The 26,377-nt window shown below is 37.6% G+C and overlaps 1 protein-coding gene across 1 annotated transcript in view; it reads left to right on the forward strand.

The window, feature by feature from the left end:
- Positions 1 to 26,377, forward strand: part of CRIM1 (cysteine rich transmembrane BMP regulator 1) — a 192,906-nt gene that overhangs the window by 115,825 nt on the left and 50,704 nt on the right. The window contains exons 6-7 of the mRNA XM_065630951.1: positions 11,874 to 12,056; positions 15,944 to 16,141. Coding sequence (XP_065487023.1) covers positions 11,874 to 12,056; positions 15,944 to 16,141 — 381 coding nt within the window. The remainder of the gene's footprint in view (positions 1 to 11,873; positions 12,057 to 15,943; positions 16,142 to 26,377) is intronic.

The raw sequence follows: 26,377 nt of genomic DNA on the forward strand, positions 1-26,377 counted from the left end.
CTGTTAAAGCACCATTTCTGAATTTGATTTTTGCCAGAATCAGGTTAATGGTTAGATGCGATGATCTTGAGGGTCTCTTCCAACCGAAATGATTCTGTAATTTAACTGTGTGGCACAGCTCAATGCAATGCTTGACTCAGGATTTACTTTAGTACTTTGAGCAAGAAATGTGAAGCCAATTTCCGATATGATGCTGTTGCTGGCGTGAGACAGTCTCAAAGGTACAAACCACCTTGCTAACATTCCTGTTTCTCTTCATTCCGCAAGTTATTTGTGGGTACCACTATCAGAATTGTTGCAGTATATATCATGTCAGCTGTTAGGTGGAGCTGTTGAAATTCCACACTTTCGTTATCCCTACTCATTTTCATATCCTATTTCCAAGGAGGAGTTATATTGATTTTTCATAGTAAACAGTGAATTAGGACTGTCTTAGCACTGTTGCCCTGTGCATCATTCCCTTGTTACTTACTGTAACTCACTTCAAAGATTCAACCTGCTTTTGGGTCAGGATTTCTTTTTGCCTCTCAGGTTTTTCCACTCCTAATCTTCAGCTTAGTAGCCTATGAAGACCGAGTAAATTGAAATTAAAAATAGGAATTTTTGAAGGCAAGTTGATGCCAGGGAGGGAAGCAGAAAGACCAGATAGAAGGAAAACAAAAGTTTGTTGGAAGAGATAATATTTTGGTTTATGTCCTTAAAACATCTATATTAAAATATTACAGGCAAGTACGAAAAATATATTTTAATAAGTTCTTCTTTAAAAAAAAAAATCTGAGAATCCTGGTCAGAAAAGTTAATTACTTGTGTGGTTTTTTTTAAAGAAAGGGCATTTGTCTTTATTCTACTTAATGCTACAATCCAATGATGTGACTTGAATGGGCTTTAATTATATTTAGAAGTGAGAAACTTCCATGTGAAATTACTAATGATGCTTTATTTTGGAAAGAGGAAATAGTTATAAGCCTGAAGATGATAAATATCTTTATCAACGAGCTGGGAGCAACTGTGAAGCTACTTATAAGTAGTGCTGTTTGTGACATTTGGATTGTGTGGCAAATCATTTGTAAAGAGGGCAGAATATTCATAGAACTTGATCTGCATTGCTTTATAAGTTGGATTTTTTCAAGTGCATTTTAGGATGGTTTGGTGGTTCTTGTATCAGGAACAAATATTGCAAGTCACACCTCTAAAACCTCTGAATTTGTAGACAAATAGTTTTGACAAGAACCAAATAGATGAACGTCTAGTGCAATGACAAACTGGTAAAAAAATTATATATATATAACTTTATATATGTATAATCCCTACCATTACTTCTGTCAGTTTAAAATGAAAAGGAGCAGGGGAATCTTGTTCATGAGACTGATAGCTGGATATAATATTTGGGTTTTGGGGTTTGGAGGGGTCCTGAAATAGTAACAACTACAGAAGAGATATGGTAGATATCAGTGGCAGATGGAGGGAATATCTTACATTGATGGACTTAGATCAGTTTCTTCACTTCCTTAAAAAAAATTGCCATCAAAGTAATAAGAGCCAAATCTGCAAGATCTGGGACGTGCTGTTCTCAGCAGTGAGAGCAGTTAGCTGTTGGCGCAAACTGCCAGCAAGATGCTGAATTCCTTATCTTCATTCTTTCCAATTAGGATTAGATGCCTCTTTTTAAAGGGTGTGTTTTAATCAAATGCAAGTTAATTGGTTTATAGATGGTAAGTGGGGAAGTTGTGTAATCAGTGTTACCAACGAGTTCCATTATTTCTGTGTTTGAAAACCTCTAAAAACAGGCAAGAGGATGGAATAAAAAGGGCACATGCATAATCACATTAGTGTAGTTTTCCTTCTCTTATAACGTCTATTTAATATTATAATTAAATAATTCTAGGGGTGTGGGAGAGGAGGCAGTGAGAAAAAAGCAGTCAGGAGTAACACTGATCATCTGAGTTACCTGAAAATAAGTGTATGTAGACTGCAAAAAATCCCATTTGTGTATTGTGGGATAACTAAATTGCATATTTAGGTAACACTAACGATCTGCAGAGTGTGAATGCAAGCTGGCCTTCTGCAATATTAATTGCAAGTATGTGCTAATGGGATAAATGCAGAGTTGCATGTTCAGAGGGAGTGTGGGGAGTCTGCCTTTGCTGTGGAGGAGAGAGGGCTGCTCTTGTTGCAGAACAGCATTGGCCATGTTGAGGGGGTAGTTAATGAATAAGGATGGCAAAATATGTCTTGTAGAGTCTCTGCAGTATGTTCTCCTTGTCAGCACTTTTGAGACAGATCAGTCATTCTTTCACAAACATTTTTCCTGGATTTAATATAAAACTGATTTAGAAGCTCTGTGATATACCTGTAGATTTTTTGTGTGGTTATCTTTGTTACCAGTACGCACTGTCTCAAACAAGCTTTCAGTTAGTCTGTCGTAGAAAAGTATATTAATCTGTGGTGAGATAAACTTCTACAGTAGTCACTCTTTGCAGATAATGGAGTTGTTCTTGTTTGGTTATAAATACAGCAGTAAGTCAATACACTAGTCATTACTTTCATGCTTCAGATTTATATTGGGTCTATCCTTATTCTTTCCATCATATATAATCTGCTGTTTCTCATAGTAAGTTATGTAATTATGTAGACATCATTTATCACCAAAATAACATTCTTGCTTGGAAATGGTCCTGATATTTTGAGTTAGTTGGAGCTTGTTGTTAAGTACCTACTGTCTGTGGCTGTTCAATCTTCTTATAGGTTGAGCTTCTCTTTGGATTTTTTCATACAGGAAATATTTTAGAAAGCGTTGAGAGCAACTTTGTCATTGGTGAGAAGAAAAAAATATATTACAGAGAGCTGATGCTCTTAATAGTTCTGTGCAATGTATAATCATCATGAATAGATGCAGAGGTCAGAGTATCTTATGTAAAACTGTTATATTATTATAACTGGAGACATAAATTTGTGCTTTTTAAAACACCACTGTGGTTAAGAGAATTTGTCATTACAATTAATGCACAGGTATTATGGTCATTAGAATGGAGTTCTTGTCCGAAAGGTCAGTCAATTAAAAAGGTCCATTTTAAGGCATGTGGTGATTAGTTCATTTTGAAAGAAAGCATTTTTGTAAATAAAATAATTCTATATTGTTTTAGTGGTGGTAGGAATCAAGCCAAAGTTCCCTTTTGACTCGATGAAGTTCCCTGTCACGATTTATCCAGTGCGAGTATTTGGGCCATCCCAGAGCTTACCCGCCTGGTCTTTGGGTGTCAAAATGATAGCTGGGACAGCAATGATGGCCACAACTTTGTTGTTTCTTGCTCCTTTTCCATGTTAGAAGAAAGGTCTTTAATTTGTAAATGAAACCTGGCAACTCTCTGGAACTGTTGGTAAACACTGATTTACAAAGCAGTACTGATATGATTTTGTCAGTTGTCTTTGCTTAGAAGATGGCTGGCTGCTTGTTTCTTCTAATCTTACTTTCTTGATGACCCTCAGGCGAAGCCCCAGGTCATACATGTAACAGAATTTTAGCCTGAAGGAGACAATAGCATGAATTGCTAAATTTTAATCTCTGGCTGTCATTAAATAGTACAACTAGAGGTATAGCTGATGTAGCTCTATACATCCCTGCTTGTTGCACATGGGAATCAGGGACTAGTATAGTGGTGTTCAGTAGTGAAGTTTTCAGGGAAGAGCTACATCCATTGTCAAATGTGCTCGTTCTTGAGAAGTGTGACATTGATACAGAGAAAATAAGGCAACATGGGAAAACTATAGCAAATAATTTCATCTTCATATATGAAACTGAAAATGAGGTTTTGCCTGTCATGTGGTTCCAGTGCATTGTAACAGAGTGCATGTATCAATGAAAGAGTGTATATTGCTTTGTTTAAAGGTAGGTTATTCCAATTGCCCTGAAATTTCTCTGCTTGCACTTATCTGAAATCTGTCTCACATCTAGAGAACACTAGATAGTATTAATATATGATATAAATTTGGGGAAAATTGAGCAAGAGATTCGCAAGATTCAGTCCTTCCCAAAATCCTGCATTTTACAAGTTAATCCAAGGTTTCTTCTGATGCACCTAAAATATATTACTCACCAGGATTTTTATCTACTAATCCTTGTGTGCTGCTTTTTCTCATTGGAGAGGTCATAAGGAAGAAAAATTGATTCAGCATTGAATTACAAGCATCAACAAGCGAATCCAGAGAGATTGAAAGCTGCACGTGCAGCAAGAGTAGAAGTGTTTGGAAACAAGAGAGTATCCAAACTTGCCTGTTCTCTAATTAGGTATTGATGCATGGGTCTCTTCAATCTAAGTTGTTCTAAAGCACATACTGACTGTGAGCTCTGCCTTAGAAATTTGAGAGAGCAATTTCCAAGCATCCTGCAGCTGCTTCCTTCTGTCAGTCAGGGCTTCCACTTCTCAGAAGTTTACTTGGATACAATCGCTACTTTAAAAGGGTTTCTGATATCTTTATGAGAGATGGTAATTTGCCTGTGTGCGAGTGGTCCTTGTTAATGTGTCTATGTGGTCCAAGGTCGAGGGGATGACAGCTTCCCCTGGGACTTTAGACTGTGACCCTCCCTTTCTAGACTGCTGCTCCAGGCTGTACTGATCATCACATGGTGATTTGGAAGAGATCTAAATCATCAAGCCTCATTCACTTGATGTGACACATAACCTGTGTTTTGTAACTGCTTCTGTAATTTTTGTCTTCATTTGAGAAGATGCCACTGACGTAAATGAGGCATTTCTCTTTTTGCCTCCTGCCTTTCTTCACACAGGTCTCTATACAGTCATACTGCAGTGGAGGAGAGATTAAAATCCCTCTTTAATCACAGTTTTTGTCACCTGTTGATGCACTTAATCCTCACAGGAATTGCAGTTCCATTATTAAGCTCAAGGTGTGGAAAAGGCTAAAGGTGATTCCACTATTTCTAAAGTCCTCCTTTGGCTGTCCTTGGGATGTTCTCTGTTAGGGCTTGAACCTCCTGCAGGATATCAAAAAGTAGCACTGCTTAATTTGCAGAAGGGGAGGTATGGACAGAAGTGGGATAGCCTAGAGGAAAGCCTTAGAAACTAAAGGGGAATAAGAATCACCTATTTCTAAAGGGAGCATCAAGAAGTACTGAAGGGATTTGATGGGGACTATTGGGTCAGCAGGGGAAATCTTCACTAAAGAAGAAAGAATGGAGTCCAAGTGAAACACCTCACAGGTACCACCTAATTACCATGGAGTTCCCATTATTTATTGCACTAATCCTGACAGAACTTATATTGCACTTCCATTACACTTATTTTCCATGTGCACCTGAGAAATAAAGATTGACCAAGGTGACAGAGTCTGTCCCAGAGAAAAGAACTGTATATAGTCCTGATCCTAAAAAAACATTACTGCATATTTCTCACTGGGTATCCAAAACTACGGAATTTTGTAGTGGACTTTGAATAGACGCCTGCTTAAAAATATCAAGATGCAAAACGCAGCTCGTAAGGAGCAAAAGATAATAAACTATGTGGTAAGTAGTAAAACGAAAATTAATATTAAAGGAAGATGATGCGAAAAAGTAGAGAGATTTAGTGGTTATGGGGTGGTGCTTGGGGTTTGCTTGTTTTTTCTTCAATCAGAAGAACAGTTTTCGAAACTCATGGCTAATAACCAGCCACAACAGTGTGAGAATGTGGTGTAGTATAGTGAAAAAGCAGGTCAGTCTGCCAAAGTCAAATGTATTAGGTCTTCTGCAGCTGGATTATATTCACCATAGTCAAATTGGGAAAACTACCTGGAACAATGCAAGTCATTACCAGCTGCATTTAAAAGAGGAGGGAAAAGGAAGATGCAGAAAACTGAAGACAAATGAAAAGGCTAGTCAACCAAAAATTCCTGTCAAAAATATTCAGTCTGTAGATGCATATAAATAAATAAATAAAATGTAAAGAAATAAAAGAGGAGGGGTAGCAATTGTCAGGATCACAGCTAGATGTGAAATCCAACTCTAAGCTTTTACAGTGGTTCACTATGAGTGGGAGGGTTGACAAATGGGTAGTAGAGACTGAGTTGTGAATAACATAAGGACAAAGTCTAACTCGCTTGTTTTGTTCATATCAGTTAATGAAATACAAGATGGTAGGTGGAACTGATGGTGTGTCATGTACAAAGAATATTAGATGCCAGATGGTGCAGTTCTGTCTGGTTTTAAAAGCTTTTAAAAAAATCTGCTAGTATTTACTTTGGTGAAGTAGTAACTTTTTTTTTGCCAAAGTGAATTTTCTTGGTGAGTTAATGTCTTCAGTGATATTCTGACTCTCAGATATTTCTAGGTGCTTAAACTTGGACAAAGTTGTCAACACTTTGGAGGACAAGATTAGAATTAAATATTTTTCTCAAAGAATGGAAGAAATGGTTAGATATGGTGTAATGCCAAACCACAGCCTTGTGTTACAGGTTTGGGAATTCTTTTTTCCTGCAGTTTTTAACTTCTGTCATGCACTGGAGGTTCATCACAGATGTTCCGGCAGTGAATGATGGGCTATGCCAGTACCTTTTAGTGCCGCTGAGATTGTTTCAGATGCCTGTGCTGTGGTGACATGCCAAGGGCTAAACTGATCACAAGTTGTATTTTCTCCTGTGATGGATTGACGGAAACTACTGGGGTTTAAACACATTCCTCCGTTATGAAGAATATGGCTAGCTTCCAAGAATCGCTTGGCAATTTTGTTGAGAAAACCTTTCCCTCTTTGGGGATTTAGAGCACAGCCATGGCCCTTGGTGGCCTCAACTCCTCCTTTGGCTGTCCTCGGGGTTTTCTCTGTTAGAGCTTGAACCTCCTGCAGGATATCAAAAAGTAGCACTGCATAATTTGCAGAAGGAGGTATGAACAGAAGTGGGATAGCCTAGAGGAAAGCCTCAGAAACAATCAAACAGTGAAAAGCATGACTTGGTGAAGAAAAAATAAAAACTGAAAGAAATGCGTTTATTTTATCTGTAAGAGAGGATGGAGGCAGGGACACCCAGGATGAGTCCTCTTAGCAACAGATTTGCACATTGGAGGAAGGTAAAAAACAGTAGGACATATAGCTTAAAGATGGGAAGAGTAATGAAACTTGGGAGACTTCTGCGTGTTTGCTGTTTCTGTCTAACTTGAATTACCCTTGCTGTGATTTGAGCTTAGTTACAGTAGTTCAATTGCAGAATTGTTTAATAGGCAGGTTGCAGTTTCTCCATTACTGGTCATTTTAAAGAAAAGATTAAGCCAGGGATATATCAGGTAGAGCTGATTCTGTTGGGGAGTCTTTCCCTGCTCTTTTCTATGATGCAACCTCCACCCAATATGGTGACTTGGAAATAAGTCTTCTGTCTCTATGGGGAGCACCTCACTGTCTTTTTTACTTTGTGTAAAAAAAGACACATATATCAACCTACACAAGAGCTGCCATCTGATGTTGCCTAAAGATTAGTGCGTTGGGATCTGCTGCTGAGACGGAGTAAAAATTGTAAGGCTCTTTTTGAAAGTTGGCACTGTATGTACATTGTGACATCTGGATATAAAAGTGGTTTCTAATGTGATGCTACGGACTTTCTCTGCTAGAAACCTTACTATAAAAATCTGATTTTTTTCTATTTTGTTTTAAAGGTGAATTGCTGAATTTTATTTTCCTCAGCATCCTGAGTATCTTTTAATATCTTTTACAGACCATAGGTGCCATTAAGCTGTGCAGATATGTATAAAAAAATTGTATAAATGCATGCATAAATAATTGCATTGATTTACAAATAATAGTTACAGGTTTGTTTTAATTCCAGTCTCTCTCTTTCTGGATGACCTTTTTAGAAGATGCAGGACCAAAGGACTTGCAGAATGATCCTGCAATTGTGTTAATAGGGAGTATACTGCGCTAAACAGTACCACCTGAAGAGTAAGAACCTAAGAACCCAATTTTTTTGTGTTTTTCTTTTTTCTACCTAGCTTGTTTCATACATTTGCAAGGAAACAAAAAGACACACTGTGTTGTCCTTTAACATTGTTATGGGCTAATACCAATGAAATGTATCTTCCTCTTTTTTTAAACTCCCTATCAGTGCAGATTTTGAAAAACAGAAAGCTTTTCTGCATTTTGTTTATACGGACACAGGATTCAAGTTTATCAGTTTCCTCCCCTTTCATTTAATTGAAAGTTCATAGCACTTGAGTTTAGTACAAATCCTTCTGTATGCTGGAGTAATGTCCAAAGTGCTGGAATCGCGAGCCTTTTAATCCCTTAAACAACATAAACTTGTTTTAAATCTCATTTCCGCTTTGGGAGGGCTGGAATTTCTGATAAAAGAAAATGCCCAAACCTGCCCACAGGCAGCTGATGCCTGAAGCATCTCATGTGCTTGCCATAACTGTGTGCAGAATTGCTGCCTTGCAAGGGATGGATTGCCAAACTTTTGTGTCTTTCTGAGCTGTTCCATTACTCTGATTAAAGAAGACCAAAAGTATTGGGAAACTACAGAAATCTCAATAACAGAAGTTTTATTTTGGGCTGGTTCAGCCAATAGCACTGTATTTAACTAGATTTACAAATATGAGGTAAAATACCTTAGAAAACTTGATTTGATAGAACAGATTGCGTCTGTCTGCAGTTCACATTTGAGATAAAGGTCTTGAAAATAATCAGTGTTTGTGCCTGTCTACTGTGAGGCTGTGTGGTTTGCTGCCACGCTGACTTGTAGGGCTCTTGCTCGCAAAACAAAAAGTCTGCAGTTGTGAGATCTGTAGAGCTAAATTTGTGCGAAAACTATTTCTTATTTAACTCGGTGGCAGGAACTTCAATGCCAAATCAAGTCCAGTCTCTTAGTCACGCTTAACTTTATGTAGGAGTAGAGATGCGATATAATCTGTCCTTCCACAGCCAGGATAAACTCTGTATTGTTCTGGGTACTGTCCACTGTGTCCTGGCTCCTTTCACAGACAGGCAGCTGCACATCTGTGCTTGGTCTGGATCAGTCTTGTGTTACTGGGTTACCTGATAGCTGACAGACACTGATTTCATGTTCATGAATCCATGGCCTTGGTGTCTGTCTCATACCCACTGTTTCATTGTGGTAGTCTGCATTACAAAAGGGATTTGGGGTTTCGGATACATGCTATGAAATTCAGTCAATTTAAATTACTTTGTCACACAGCAAAGCTTTGGTACTTGAAAAATTCTACCTGTAGTATTCTCCTTATTGGCAGAAAAACTAATTCATGGTTACTGGCCATTAGGACAAGATACATTTATTTAATGTTAGCTTTATGTTCTTTTGCTCCTTTGTGGCTGCCATATGTAGATCAGTAAGGCAATAAGATTAGCACTTTTTTTTTTTTTTTTAATAAAGAGAGAAAAGAATCTCCTAGCTTATTGCAGTAGAAGAAACATCATTACAATTCCACACTGTGGTTTTCACTCTTTCATTAGGCTTCCACTTTAAGAGTATCTAAAGCTTAAGTTCTTCATTTAGTGCTTGTTTTAGCTTGACTGCTTCTTAAGACTGCAGTCTTACATATGGTTCTAACAAAAGTAATCCTTGTCTCATAGCTGGATGTATCGGCTTAGTTTAGTATGAATGTATATACTAGCATAAATCTGGATAGTAAAAATACACATATAGTGAAAATCTATGGTGGTTTTCATTGTAGGAATAAAACATACTGTTTCCTTTCAGGATTTACAGTTACTTGCTTAGTCTTGTTTAGACATTTTAAAAATGAATTATAATTAATGCAAGATGATGTTTCTACTTCTAACTAGGCAGGAAATCAGATCTGTGGTGGGAGAGGGGGGAAATCAGTAAAAATCCGGAAAGCTGCAATCAAAACAGTAATGTCAGACGCAAATGGATTAAAGGCCTTTTGAGTTGTGTTGGCACTTTTTCCTTTTTGAGAAGGTTTTCAGACTAACAGCTTGAGCTACATAAACTTGAAATATTTCTCAAGTGTTTGTTTATGTGAATGGCTTTCTAATGAGGTCATAGCTGTTTTCCCGGACACAGTGGTATTTCCTCTTCTTACTTTTTTTTTTTTTTTTTTTTTTTTTTTCTCCTAATGCTGCTTTCTACATTATGCCTTGAAGACAGAACGGGCGTATAAAAATCAAATATTGTTCAGCATACTTCGAAGTTTCAACTCTAATGCTTTACAATCATATTAAATGACTCAAGGCTGGAGCTCAATATAAGCATATGTAGAAAGAAATACTAGAGTCCCTGAAATGCTTTAGAGTTTTAAAGAAAACCTGTATCATTTTCAAGAGTAACTCAGATGAAAAGTTTTTAGCCCCCAAAAGTAAGATGATTGGGCTGGGTGGAAAAGAATCTGCAAATGCTGAATTTTCGTTCAAACATTTTTCATCTCCTGTGTGAGACTGAGCACTAACCAGAAAAGAAAAATCATCTGACCACAAAGTGGGCAGAGTTTTCATCTCTATGTGGATAGGCATTGCACATGTAAGTAAATAGACTTTTCCATGTATTCTGCAGAAATCAGTAACATAGGGAATTGTCCATTCTTTGCTATGTTTAGTTCAGAGGTAATGAAATTTGATGGTTCTATCTACAGTTTGGTAATGTTTTTAATTTGACGTTATTGTTGAAATAAATAGCTTCCTGTTTGCAGAACCTCTGGCTTTTGAAACTGCTAGATTCGTAGCATCTGAAAAAATACATCTGTTTACTAGATACTGTGTAACTTCAGGTATCTTGGCCATTACATAATGATGAAAAAGTGAAGTCTTAATTTCCTAATGACTACTGTGGTGTATTACAGTTGAACATAAATTTGGAGTATTATTTCTGTTGTGTCTTGAGTCACAATGATTCAGCCCTGGGCTGTGGAGCTGCACAGTGTGTGTGTGTCACTTCAGCTGGTTGAGCAGAATACACTCCGCTGGCAATAGGTGGTGGAGGTGGATGAAAGTTCGTGTGTGCAGCGTAATTGCAGGGTCAAAAGCCCTGAGGAGAACTTATGATGTATCCATGGTGTGTGAATCTGGTTCAGAATCTGGAAACAAACCTCTTCAGTACAAAAAAAAATTATAATTCAAAAAGGTGGTTGGTCTGCGAACTGTTTCATTACTTCAGTTAGTATTTTTTTTATGCTAATGAAGTAAATAGGTCATGTCCTTCCCTAAATATTCCAAAGGCTTTTAGTTTCCCAGCAAGTTTGGATTTGGATTGATACATTATGGTTATTCTGTAGATGGAGGCATACAAGAAATAGTCTTGTGTTTTTGAAACACTAAAGTGATCACATCAATATTTTTTACAATTGAAGTTATTTTCTGTGGAGAATATAGATGCAAGCTGAGAAGTATTCAGTTCTGCATAACAGATCTTGCAGTCACGAAATATGTTTGTTGGCTTTTTTTAAACATACTCTTATGGATTGGACTGCTCTACTGCAATTCATCCACTTGTGTACCAAGTGCTGCAGAAAGGAAGATTGTGATTAAAAACATCAAAACCTCTCTTCTTAACCCAGAAAAAATCTATTTCTTCATGTACTGAAATTTGAAGTAGGTTCTGGCTCATCCAGAATGAGAAATATTTAACAGCTGTGAAGACACACCAGTGCCTTAACCTTCTTTCAGTACTTTAGTTTTTTAAATGGAGACGTTTAATTGTAAATAATTGCCCTGAAAGTAATTTTGAATAGCATTTTATTTTCTTCCATTGTTGAAACAGACAATAAAATACACAATGTTCTTAAAAAAATTTGAGTTCAAAAAGTAAGAAAGAAAAATCAGCTGTCTTTTCATATCTGTTTGTGTAAGTAGCAACATGAGTTTGACTATTTCCCATTTATCGATATCTGTAAAATGCTTTTTTTTTGTTTTCCCTTCTTCTTTCAGAAGTGAAGCCAACTTGCATATTTAACAGCATGGAATATTATGATGGAGACATGTTTCGAATGGATGCTTGTCGTTTCTGTCGATGCCAAGGTGGAGTCTCTATTTGTTTCTCTGCCCAGTGTGGTGAGCTACACTGCGACAGGTACTATGTCCCAGAAGGGGAGTGCTGCCCCGTGTGTGAAGGTATGGTATCTTTTTATCCTGTTCGCTTATTAATTCTGTTGCCTTTGTTTTTATTTGCTTTTTTTCAGTGCAAATGAGCAAACTAGTGCTTTATTTTGTTCTTCTAAAGTTTGCATATGCCTCCTTATTTCAGCTTATTTCTATATTTTTGCTGTGTCTTATTATGCTGTCATGTTTTTTGCAGTGCTTCTCTGGTGTTGGCACTCTGCCCTTTTTATGTAGAGCTCTTTGAGTTTCCTTTCCCTTCTGCATCAGAACTTCCTCAGACATAGTCAACTGTGCAGTACTTTTTGGGGGGCCTTCTTCCCAAAGGACACAAGAAACTGTTCCTAATTTCTGCACCAGGTACTTCGACAGGCTTCTCCAAAGACTAGACAAAGTCCTCAGACACATGGTGTGAATTTAGGGGTTGTCCTATGCAGGGACAGGAGTTGGACTCGATGATCCTTTTGGGTCCCTACCAACTCAGGACATTCTGTGATTCTGTGAAAGCAGAAGTGGTGGCCTGAAGACACATTTCCATTGCTTTGCAGTCTGCTTCTTCCAGCCTTGTTCTGTTCAGCCAGAGCAACGCGAACACCTTCTTATCTCTGCAATTATGGCAAAGAAACAGGGCAGTAAACTGACTTCAAAGGTTTTTTTCTTCCTCCTTTGCCCTGTTGACAGCCTTTTCTTCTCCTGGCTGGGCCTGCAGTCCTAGAAAAGGATTCTATGGGAAATTTCAGGTTGACCCTCTTGCTTACCGTAGAAAATATTTGAGGCATCTTCTGCTAGAATACAAAGGATACTGTTTTGGTGGCTTGTTTCATTACAGACTATTGAAAGCGTCTTCAGAAATTTAGAAAAACAAAATCTGGATAATGAAATATCAGGGTAGTAAGGTTAGAAAGTACGAAGTAATTCTTCAAAGAGTATCAGTTCATGTCAGACAGGCTGATAACATGGTGTTCACATGTAGAGAAGCTGAAATACAAATGCTGCAGGTGTAAGTATTCTAAAGAGATACCAGTCTATATTTGCGCTCTGTTTAAGATCTGGTCTAGGCATGCATTATTGGCTATAGTGGGCAGCAGGATGCTAGACTTTTTGGTCTTTCCTGGTACAGTTGTGCCTATGCTTTTCAGAGACTTCAAGCTGAGGGGCAGGGGACAAGGAAATTCAGTGCTATAACATCATTTAATTTAAAAGTTTAGAGAAGTCATGGCTGGTGTGGTGAAACTCTTCCTGAGTAAGTGCAGATCCACTCCTGAAGAAATTGCTGTAAGAGCTCCTGACTTTATGGAATGTGTGAAATCTGTTCTTTTTTCCTGTAATTACTATTTTTAACGTATGCGAGTATTCCGAGATGTGGCATTATGAAATCATTATGACAATGTATATAGATACATAAACACTGTGTCTATATATATGCTATATTTGGCCTCTCTATATCAGCTCTGTCATACTCAGATGTGGGTGCTGATTTTCCACATAGGATTTACAATTCTAGATATGTCCTTCATCTTCTTTGGTGATTTTAATATTCAGCTATCTTATGATTCATCAATAAATTGTTCTGCCATATCATTGTACGGTGTTAAAAGTTGATTCCTCCATTTTTGCAACCTTTAAATCAGACTGTCAGGAAAACCTGTTAATATTTCATTTTGGGTTTGATGAGTTGTGTGTATTTGGCCTGCAAATGGAAATTTCTTCTTAGGACAGGTCCTTAATATACAGAATAAAATGGATAATGATTTATAGTTATTGAGTACAATCTTCTTTTTCAACTAATGGTTATGATTTAATTTCTGCTCAGCTGACTGAGATGCTAAGTAACAGGGTCCTTCATCAAATTATCCAGCACTGTTTGGCTTACTTGTTTCTGTTCCATGCTTTTCTGACAGGGCTTGTAGCACTAAATCAAGGAAGTCTGAATTCTGACTTCTGGATGATTGGATGGTAAGATAAATGTTGGGGTTTATTATAAATCCCTTTTAATTTAGTGGAATTCTTTTAGGTGAGGCTAGACAATTCATTAATGTGTTATAATTTTCCTAGTTCCTTTAAATGCTTAAAAAAGAAAGCTCTGATCCCTTTCTTAATAAATCACCTTATGTTAAGTGACACCTAAACTGAGAAGGTAAGTCTTTTAAACAGGCAGAACGTATACTTAACAGCCCGCCCATTCATTCTTTTCTAGTTGGTGAAGGGGTGGCATTTTTTTCTATTTGTGCTTTGTCTATTGATTATTTCATGACTGATTTTCAAGGCAATTCATTGTTTCCTACTCATGTTTTCTTGATGATAGAAATATAAAGAAATAGAATGCTTTCTTCTTTTCTGCAACAATTTTTAAATGTCAGTGGTAAATTTGTTGTGCATTGTGTACTACAGGCACAAGCCCTTCTTGCCTTAGCTCCAGGAAGAATTGTTTCTTAAAGTCCTGTAGGATACCTCAGCATCAGGAAATGTAATTTGCTGGGCTCAATTTAGCTTTAAGCGCTACTGACCTTTTAAGGGTACCAGGAACTTTGTGCTTTGACTCACGTAAAAGACTATTGCAAATAGCATGAGACTTATATGGCTTTTCTGTGCTTTCTCTCTATTCCTGTGTCAATCAGAGTCCTATACATGAGTTGAATGATAAAATTAACTTCATTTGTTTGTGTATGATTTGATTTTGGCTAGGTCAGAATAGTTAATTACAGATGCAAAGAAATCCTAAAACATGAAAGGTGCAGAATTAAGAGATTAGGAAACATTTTAATTTTTAAATGTCTTATTTTCCCAATGACCTGTGTTTTATATTGGCTTAACCCATTTTGCTAAAATGGGAAGTATTACTAAAATTCAGCATGAGAGTGAATGTCAGGTAAAGGTAGAAGTCGTGTGCAATTTCACTCCAAATGCTCAAAGTTTGATACTGTCACGAAGTGATACAATGGCTTATAATAAGTCAACAGCTATTAGCACTGCTATTGATTTTATCAACACTTAAAATGCATTGCCTTCCTTCCAAAGGGGAGTGATGAAACGTCAGAGAAATATTCCAAGTTTCATTGAGTCCTTTTTTTTTTTTCTTTTAGATAGGACATCTATTTCCTCCCAAGTCCTTCAAACCTAATGCTTTTTGAAAATTGACTTATGGGTAAATGACTGGTGGTTATTTGATGTCTGCTATCTGATGTGCGCAAAGAAACATACATAATATTTGTCCCTCAAAATTCTGTTATTTAAATACCTGAGTCTTAATTTCATTGGTAGCAGGTATGTGGGTCTTGTGACTTTTAATAGGAAAAAGCTCCAATTGAAATTAAATTGAAAACTGAGCCCAGATCATCTGTTCGGGAAAACTAGTAAATCTCCAAAACTCTGACGAGATATAGCTTAAGGCAGCCTCCTTTGTTCCAGCAGGAAATGTGCCAGATGTCTCATCTTTACTCAAACTATAAAATAGTGGTGTGATGCTCATATGAGTCATTCCAATGGTTCATTGAGATGTTTTCAGTTTCCCTTAGAATTTGTTAAGTTGGTACCAAAAAAATGGATCAATAGACCTAAGGTCCATTTTGTTCCAAAGACCAAAATCAGAAAATCAAATTATTATGCCTCATAATTGTTACATAAAAAAATTGAATTGAAATAGTTAAAACCAGAACACTGAATTTGTGAATGTTCAGTATAAACCGACAACTTTTTTGACAGTAAATTTCAGTATTGAAATATCCAAGTTGTTACCTACCTTATTTTATCACTGTATACCACAGTGTGGTTCTTTCCATGTTTGATAGTGGCTGCACTTAAGCCTTTCCAGGTAATGTAAAATCACAGTTATTCATACATAAATTTTAGGTGTGAAAGGGAAGATAAAACTTCTTGCTCTCTTGCAATTCCTCTCATTTCAGACCCAATTTACCCAGTAAATAACCCTGCTGGCTGCTATGCCAATGGGCAGATCCAAGCTCACGGAGACCGCTGGCGAGAGGACGACTGTACGTTCTGCCAGTGCATCAATGGAGACCCACACTGCGTGGCCACAGCCTGCGGGCAGAGCTGTCTAAACCCTGTCAAAGTCCCCGGGGAGTGCTGCCCAGTTTGTGAAGGTAAGATTGGCATTCTCTCTGTTACACTTTGGTCTATCATGGCTGCTGCTTATTTGGTAATTCCTGGTTTACTTCAAAATGTTGGAGGACTGAAGTAGCTGGTGCAGTATTGCCTGTGACTGAATAAACTAGTGGGGGCAGAAAAAATGAGCATGGTTTAACTACACCTGTATGTGGCAATGCCTGATATTCTTTTGGTCCCAAAGAGAGTAGTAAGAGATCATTTAAGGTCAACATTGTTAATTAATTTTACTCTTATTCTTAAAACTTATTAATAAATACAGGAGAAATTAGATCAAAATGCTCATTGGCTGGAATTGCTGGTAATTGGATTATTCCTGAGTTCTTATTCATCAATGTCATTTAGTTATAACTATCTCTTTGCACAATATGCCATGATATTGAACATAATTGTTGTATGAATAAAACATCCTTATTTCAGTGGAACTTACGGAGGGTGATGTTATCTGGGAAACATTGCATTTTAAACTCTAAAAATTAGTTTTCATTACCTTGTGGAAATACATATCTTGTGTAACTGACTGAGTTTTTAACTGTATGATAAGTGCTTGCCCAGACTGGCAATGGAAATATGAAGATTTGCAAACTGAGACATTAAAATAACTTTTTAGAAAAAATCATATATATGTATGTTAGTTCAGAGTTGCTTTTTATGGAGTATATATTCATCATGAAAAACACCAGACTGCTAAATTTAGAAATTGTTAATCTAGACCTGTCTTCAGAGCCATCTTCACAGTGTACAAATGCTTGTGAGTGCTCTGTGAGCTACCACTTATGTTTTTCCTGTTCCATCTCTGAGAGAACTGAATTAATTTTGTGTAACTGCATGTGTTTCAGGGCCCTTCTTGGGTTCCAGTACCCATCCAAGTTCACTGGATTCTTACTTCTTAGGATAGGTTTGAGGATCATAAAGATTTTTCACAGGTGCTCTTTCATCCCAAAAATCGTGTCACAAGATATGAAGGTGTCTGATAATACGTAATAGCTGCTGGTGAATTTCAGAGAGTTGCTACCTGCATTTAATTAATTTTAGGATGTGGAAGCAGGTTAGCTGCTTTTAAACCCCAGTGATCCCCTCATGATGGATATCACAGAGTATGTGCTGTTCGCTCCTCATTATTTAGCATGTACACGAGCAACTTTGGGAAGGTAGTACAGAGAGAGAAAGGCTGGTGGAAGTATTTTCAATGTATTGAGGGGGTTTTTTCCTCCAATGAGAGAAGGATAGACAGATATCTTTGTTTTCCTGTTCCAGATTGGAGAAAATGGATGAGAGATAATTGGATTAAATGCTTATCTATATCAGAGTGAGATAATTATGATGAATTGTGGGAAGCGAACACAGGGTAGAGTGTAGGCTTCCATCATTCATTACTAAAGGTTGCAACATAGCCAAGCTGGTCCTTTGTTAACATGCCACATTAATGCCTCTGCAGGGCTTTCAGGACACAAGTTAGCTCATCTGGACTAGGTTAGGCAATTCTGTGCTGTAACATGGTTTTACTCTTAGAAGCAGAAATAACTAGGAATTGCTGAAGTTCATAAAAGTCGTGCTGTTGTTGCAGGGGGGTTGGTGTTAAATTATACTTACAACAGAAATAGTGTCAAATAGATCAAGACTGCCACAATAGACCATGGAATCAATATTTATATAAGATTCTTGCCATCTTAATTGTATTTTCTCACAAAATAATCTCACTTATTTGTCATGTTAGCTGTTTTATGATGTGCACTTGCATGTAGTCATCTGTTTTTGAGTGTATCATCTGGAGGAGAGTAATGCTGAGTGGTGTTTTGAGCAACTTCCTAAATGTTAAGCTTCACAGCATCCCATTTGACTTGGTATTCCTTTGGTAGCATACACTGCCAAGTAAACAATCAATGGATAATGAACTTACATAAATGATGGAACCAGCAATTACTGGAAGTAGTTTTAGTTTGTGCTAGCGGGGGATTTGAGTATATTGAGATACCTGAAAACACACTTGAATCATGTCTTCTTTCTTCCCTTCCCTCCCCCACAGCAAACAAACCCAAACAAAACCGAAGGTTATGCTCCATAATGCCAAATTATTTAATTTCAGGAATTTAGATTTGGGAATATTTCAAGGATCAAAAATCTGGACTGTTAAAACTCAGCAGTGAGTTCAGATGCTGGAACCCAAAATATGAAAAATACAGCTTGCAAGAAGCAGCTTTGGATGATTTGGGGAAATTACTCAGCATCTGAGACTTAACTTATCTTGCAATATAATAAATCAAAAAATCCCTGAGAAATGAACCAGTAAAGTCTACCAGTAAACTTCTTAAAGTTATGTTTTAGGGCATCAAACAAAATCCAGGCTGCTATGCCTGGTGATTAGCAGCCTGGATAAAAATATTTACAGATATTAGAGATCAAGGTCTTACCAGATTGGAAGTTTGTTAATTATGGAGACCTGTGTGTCTTGCTGAATCTGTTGACATTTTTCTTTGAAAGCTCACATTAAGGAAATCCCAGAACATTAAGAAATGCTACTAGGGACAAACTTTTTAGCAGGGCCTGTTGCGATAGGACAAGGGGTAATGGTTTTAACTAAAGGAGGGGAGATTCAGGCAAGACATGAGGAAAAAATTTTTTACAATGATGGTGGTAAAACACTGTCCCAGGTTGCCGAGAGAGTTGGTAGATGCCCCATCTCTAGAAACATTCAGGACCAGGCTGGACGGGGCTCTGAGCAACCTAATCTAGTTGAAGATGTCCTTGCTTATTGCAGGGGGGTTGGACTAGATGAGCTTTGAAGGTCACTTCCAACCCAAACTTTCCTATGATTCTATGAAAAAATAATAATCTGTTAGATGTTGGCTGTCTGCACACTGTGTGTTTTTAAATTATAATTCAAAAAAGTAAATATTTGAGCTGATGGCAGCAGGGACTTGTGTATTAGGGATAGACTTATGGTACACATCCAGGGCTAGATAGCATCATGTGTCTTAAGCCTTAAATTTGAGATTAATAGTGTTTCTACTTGGATTTCAATGCATAGTTAGAAAAATGTAGTGTCTGCTTTCTTTGCAATAAATACACCTCTTGCTTGCTAACCCACTAGGCAAGGAGCTTCTTTAGATCTCTGTTCTCTGTTTTTCTTCTTGTAGTTGGACTGACTGCGGAAGTAGTATGCTGTGGGAAGATAAACCTTAACTTTTTTTCCTCTGCACATCTTACTGTCCTGAATTTTGGTTATATAGTTTTAATGACAACATGGTCCTATCTGAAATGCTATTTTGTTTCTGTCATAATCCAGCCATCTGACATCTCTATTCTCTTAACCTGCTAGGCTGAATGGGTTGGTTCTCTTCCCCCTTTTTAATCAGCATCTCACTCATTTTCCTGAGTCTCATTTCTGTTGTCGGTATTCTGCTCCTGATACTCACTGCATTGTCGGTGACCTCCAGGGTTGGTGGGATCAGGGGAGAAGAAAGTCCTGGCTGGGAAGCTGGCTGACAAGTCCATCCCTTGATTTTAATGATACTGATGAAAAATATGTGCAATATATTTATTGAAGATCTACAAGCAATAAAATACATTCTAGGCACAGTTTTTCCTAAGAGGAATTAAAAACTTTTCGTGTCCGCCATATGATGCTTTTCTGCATACTACCCCGTTAAATCTGCATATCTGTAGCTTAACCTTAATTTTGCAGTGTAGTGTATGAACTGTTGACTGAGTAGAAGCTCAAATGTTATTAACATTGCACTAACAGCTTAAACCCATTGTCCTGTGCTCTCCAGTCTGTCCTCCTTTTTTCCTATCCTTCTGCATCTTTTATCTCCTACTATTCAGCATAGAAAACCAAGATTTGTGTCTAGTGTGGACTAAGTTCTAGGATCACTGACATTACACAGTACCATATTTTCAGATACACAAGTTATTTGAGAAAAATGTTCAAGTAGAAAGCAGCGTAACTTAGTGATATGTTCAATAAATGGGCAAAATTAATGTCAACTTTGATTTTGAGATAGTTTACTAGTGATTGTAAGGATAAGTATACCTCATTTTACACATTTGTTTTGAATGGCTTCCAGTTCTCTCTCTCACTTCAGCTGACAATGTGAAATGTTCAGTCCATAGAGAATACACCATAGTGAAATGATGCTCTTTTTGTAAAGTGGTTTAAAATGGCCATGTATAGTAAGTATTAAATTGTATAATGCAAGTTTATAATGAATGTACTTTATTTTTCTGTTCTTACATGTGTTAGATATTACATGTCTTAATAAAGATATAGCTCTTACCTTTTGCATGAAGTACTTCAGTTTTTTAGGACTAGCGTGCAATGTAGGGAAACAATTATTTTTCTGCTAGAATTTGAATTAGGCTTCAGCTGTAGAGCAGCAAAAAGAGTGCCTGTTGAAAACTTTCTGTTATTTTTGTCAATATAGTTGGTGACGGACCAATTCAAGCCCATATTTCCATTAAAATATAGGCATCAGATCAAGAACAATAAGGCAGAAACTATATGCTTATCGCCATTTTAAAGTATGTGTTTATTTCTCATTAAGCTTCTGTTTACGTGTAAAATAGATCTAATTTGCCAGTGACCAGCTTCATTTGTGTGAACTTACTTTCAGCATGTCAGATATTAGCTCTTTGGTATGTGAAACAAACTATTTAGTCAAAGATATTTCTTTCTTTCATTTTGGTTTGAGTGTTGAAGGATAGTGTGGTTTATGGTACATGAAACTGAGGGACAAATTCTAATCAAAGCTGCCTGTGGATCTGGCCTGCCTGCAGCTCATCCAGCATAAATGGTTATTAGTGTCAGTCACTTGTGACATTCGTCTCCATATATCATCCAAGTGCTGCTACACCTACAATTCTACCAATTCATTTATTTCCTGTCTGTTTTATAATCAGTTCCAATGAAGGAAATATCTATTCCCACAGATGTTTTACATTCCTGCAGCTACATAAGGATAAAATTCTTCTTGAATTGCATCTTCAAAAATGTTTGCAGTCAGAGATCAAATACAATGTAGTAGAAATTCTGTGAACACAGGTTCTTGAAATATCAGCATGGTATGTCAGCACACAAATGTATACAGCCTTTGAACACAGTAAATTCAGACTAAACTAGATCATTCCTACTACCTCATCAAGAAAATCCTGGTTTTCTTACTACAGCAGCGATAAAAAACAGGGTTCAATGATTGTAGAGACTGAAGGCATACAGAAATAGCTGTCCACAGTTTTCTAAAGTAGAGATCAAGGAGTAGCAATTGTGATATGCAATATTACCATACAGAGTTGATTTATATTAGTTTTCCACAATGAACCTTTTTTAATGCTTTTTCACAAACTGTTGCCTATGTATCTGTAGCACAGATCCTGCAGGTGTGTATGTAGCTCCCACATACACATTCTGGTGTTGACTGGACAGCTAAATTGGTTTGAAACCTGTGATTTTCTGAATGCTTGTCTGGGGCTTGGAAGAGGGTAACTATTCAGCTCCAACCAGCCTTTCCATGCTTGCATCTTGTCTACTGATGTTGCTAGTAGAAGGGGGAGGGTGAGTGAGACGCTTGAGGTACTTTACACTCGAGGTCCCAGGGGAAATTGCCAGGATGGAAGGGGCAGGAATGTGAGGTAGATATATGGAGGAGAGGGGTATGGATGTAGCACTCCACTGCTGTGGTTTTGTGTATGGCTTTAGTCTTCAGAAGGGACAGCCTTTCTTTATTTGCATTGAAGTTGGTATCATCTAGTACCTGTGCTGGGTCCAGTTCTGTCTGATGTTTTCACTAGCTTGGATCAAAGCTAAATGTATTTAATCTACAAACAACAAAGCTAGAAACGACAGTAAGTGTCTTGGAGAGCAGAGTATGAATTTGTATGTTTGTTTTAAAGCAGAGAGTTGGCAGAAAAATGTTAACCAAATTCAGCAAGGGAAAATACAGTGTGCTACACTTAGAGGAGATTCTTCATGAGTCCTGGACCAGAGTAATTGTTAAATAGCAGTTCTCCAGGAGAAGTCTGGTGATTTAAGGGGAAGGAAAAGTTGAGCGTGGATTAATGGAGCCTTGAGAAGGAAAATACCACACTGAAATGATGATCAAGAGTACAGTTTGCAAGACCTGAAGTAGTCCTTTTTGCTCTCTTTCCTATGGGTGGATATGTCCCTAGCTGACATAACAGGCTCTTGGTCCTTTTCCTGACATTGTTCCTCTGAAAGAGATGCAGGCAAGCTGGAAGGAATCAGAAGGAGAGCTCTGAGCACAATCCAACATTAGCAAAACGTGTCTTAAGACGGCAGACTGAATAAATTGGCTTGGTTTAGCTTAAAGAGAAAATTTTGAAGTTGGAATGAGAAGACATCTGTCTTCAAGTGCCTAAAAGGTTCTCGCAAAGAAGAAGATAGGACAAGAAAGAATGAAATTGAATTGCAAGAGGGAAGATGTGTTTTAGTGGAAAGCAGAGAGTTGTTGAGGAAAACAAAATTCCTCCTGTGACATGTGCAGGGCATCACAGTTTGTATTTTTAGCCTCAGCAAAAGGAGATTCACTCAGGAAATTGCATACATAACTGAAAGCAGTAATAGTTATTCACATGTAGCTTTCAGTGTTTATGCAAGTGATGGCTGTGGCTCACCAATATATAGCTGCTGGGTTTTTTTAAGTAAACATCGTGATCAAAGCCCTTTCTTGTTACAGTACATCCACCATTGTCACTTCTTGCCAGTTTTCTGACACAGCAATGCCTGTGGGTTGTGCTGGTGCAAGGAGAGTGTAGATAAAAGCCCAAGGTTTGAGCAGGGAGCTGACTAATTCAAGGCAAGTGTGTCTGAGTTTGGGGAGAGGCAGAAAGCAAGGGTCACCAGTAAGGCATGAGGCTAGTGACAGAGGCACATGGAGACCATGTAGTATGTAGGGGAAGACCTTCCTACATCAGCGTGTCTCCAAACTCAAGCTCTTTAGCCTACAGCTTTTCAAGGCAGGGACCTCCTTTCACTGGTGAGAGCCGGGAAATGTAGGCACATCACGTTCTGTGAATCCCACACAAAGAGTTAGATTTAAGCTTCTGATGGATGCTTCTCTAGAGCTTCTGTAGCTGCTGTAATGATACTGGTCCTTTGAGATTTGCCTTTGTTTGTTTGTTTAATCTATTATCTATTTAGTCTGTTTTGTCTTTTTTTGTTTTCTGAACTGTCTTCATTAAGAGGTAGGTAATCACACTGGCCCTCTGTGCTTTCCCCCCGATTTTAGAGCCAATAGCTTCTTGCAACACTAGGAAGTCTCAAGAGAACCCATTTCTACAGGTCTAATGAAAACAGACAGCTAGGTAGAGGGGAGAAAGTGATTTTTCAAGGGTCATAAGGAGCTGTAAATTTTGGTATACATTGACACTTCTTTCAGCTTGGAAGTTCTTCATGGGAGCTGGTCTGTGTACATGTCCCATTGGAGGAAACCAGATCTATTGTTCTGGGCTAACCATTGTTCATTTACTGAATAAAATGAGTGAGGTTTAAGTAGCAATTCCATTTTGAAATAATTTTACATCATCATCCCCCCCCCAAAAAAAAGTGGATACTGAAGCCTAAAGTAGCTATTTAGAGTCAATATATAATAGCGTATGAATAACGCCAAACAAGCTACAGTGATAGAAATAACCACATTTTCCTTGGGACATCTGCATCTGTGGACAGCGGTCTGTAAACTCGAATAATAGTTCTGTTCACAGCAAGTAAATATTCGGTAGAATAGTATGAAAATATCTGATTTTTTTTAAATTATTTTTTAGCAAGTTACTAAATACAAGTGCTCGGCAGTGGCAGCAATGCCAGAAATGTCCCTTAGGAAAGTCCATGGTCACTTCTGTTCCCTTGCATCTCCCAGAGGCTCAGGCTCTTCATAGGGAAAGCTGCGACCCAGCCTGCTAATACTTAATAACTGGTTATCTTGGAGCACGTCCTTCTGTGTGAGAGCCCTCAGGTACAGGTGGCAGGGTGCCAACGTAAGCTGTGAATGAGAAATTAAGTGTTAAGCAAAATCCCTTCGGAGAATTTTCATGAATAAGGCCTGCACTACTTTGCTGTCATTATGGCTGACACTTTATCTTCACAGAAAGAAATTAACATTTTCATCAATAAAGGGCTCCAAACTCTAGCTGAGATGTAATTCAGTTCAGTTCCTTTAGCGTGTCCAACACTTCATTAAGTAAAAACAGGCGGCAGAGTCCAGTGAAAAGAAATTTGATTCATTCAGGATGAAGTCAGTGGTAGTGAGCAGCGAGCACCGGCACAGGATTTGGGTCTAGAGATCTCCTTAGAGCATGAAGTAGAAGTTATTGTTCGGCACCAGCGCTGTAGCCCTCAACCAGCCTTTTCATCAAAGTCAATTAAGGGATGCAGACGCTGTGCTGTAGAGAATTGGGCTTATGTTTGCCAGATCATGATTTAGTATAGTGGTTTTAGACAAGGCAGCTGAGGCTGTTGAACCACACCATCCAGGGTATAATGAAACCCACTGCCAGCGAAAGTCCCTCCGAATTTAAGAAAGTTAGGAAGACCATACTAGCATAAAGTAGCCTTTTCCTAATTTTCAATGATTGATCATGAAGTTTGGCGGAAAAATACTGAAAGGATAGATAATTAAAGAATCCTAATTAATATATATCAATGCAGCTAAGGATGTCTCACTTCTAAAGAACCTCATGTATCCTCTAATTAATTCTTTTCAGTGCCCATAGCATTCATAGATGTGCCCTAGATGCATGCTAATTTAGTGTGTTTGCTGTATCTTCACCTAGTAATGGTAACTGAATGACCTCCTTACCTGTTTGGACATTCCTTGATAGGCAGGCTTAATTGATTCGACTTGAATAAAGATGGTTATTTCCTAGTGTCACTCCACCTAAAATTGTCAAGAAAGTCTCATCAGCATTAAAAGATATTTGAAGGGTATACATGCCCATTAAACTGCAAACTTGAAGAATTTATTATGACAGACGAAGGTTTTTAACTTCATTGCGAGTATTTTGATTACATCTCTGCAAAAAAGAAACCTCTTCCAGTCAGCTTTGATTCATAGGTGGCTTCTTCAGCTCGCAATAATAAAATAGTTACCTTCGAGGAAAAATACATATTCAAGTAGTTTCAGGTTGCCAGTAGGAATAAAATTTGAAACAAAAGCCTGCCAAACCCAACTATGTGTTTAGAAGTATTAATGAGTATATTTTCAGGGGTTTTTGTGACATTAGAAAATTATCTGAAGTCCTCGCATGCATTTTATGAATAGTTATATGATGCTGAATTGTTGAACTCTGATATTTAACACAGATAGCTAAACACTGGGAAAAAAATTCCTGCAAGACATTAGGTATTTCAAACCCAGGAAGGAAATTCTCTTGCCCAGGATTTGGGACTGATATTTTTCATGTAATGAACTGGAGGGGCGGGGAAGGCTGGAATGTGAACTATGAGGATGGAAAACATTTAGTCACTCTTGGAATGATATGAATGTTTTTACAGGAAGCTTAAGTAAACACACATGCTGCTGCTTAGTAGGCTGCAGTTAACTTTTTTGGACAGCAGACAAAATTCAAACGAGTATGCAGACTCGAAAGAAAGGCTGTTGAGCAGCACACCCTTCAGGACCAGTTTTTAACTAGCTATCACATAAAGCAATAGGTAGAAAGTTAGACTACTGTTCACTCTTTTTTTTTCCTTAATTTTTATAGTAAATGCTTGAAAGCACTGGTGCTATATTTAAGTCAGTTGGTGCTGGTTTCGTAAGATCAGAACATTTTACACCTTTTAGAAGTAGTTCATTTTACAAAATACTACAGAAGAGGGAGCTGTTTCGCTTTCCCCAAACACAGGCATGTTCTTTATTATTGATGTTAAAGGTCTTTCTTCATGTGTAGAACATGATTTTGACTCATTTTTCCTTTATCCACCAGGAGAGGTTTTCATTTCATACTCTCAGTGAGATGTTGGGTTTTCTAGAATCCTCTTCTGTTTAACTTATTCCTTGTACATGGCTAACACTTTCTCCAAGTATTCCAAGACCAATCATTGCAGAATATAAATGTACTGCTATTTTATAGGAGTTGTTCCATCTGGGGTTAAAAAATAATTGTAAATTAAATATGTAAACTTCATAGAGTTATTTTTTGAGTTAGTGCACAGTAAGATCTTTATGCATTTAAAAAAAAAATATATAAATAAAACAACA

This window comes from Caloenas nicobarica, chromosome 3 (genome assembly GCF_036013445.1).
Source record: "Caloenas nicobarica isolate bCalNic1 chromosome 3, bCalNic1.hap1, whole genome shotgun sequence".
Classification (NCBI taxonomy): Eukaryota; Metazoa; Chordata; class Aves; order Columbiformes; family Columbidae; genus Caloenas; species Caloenas nicobarica.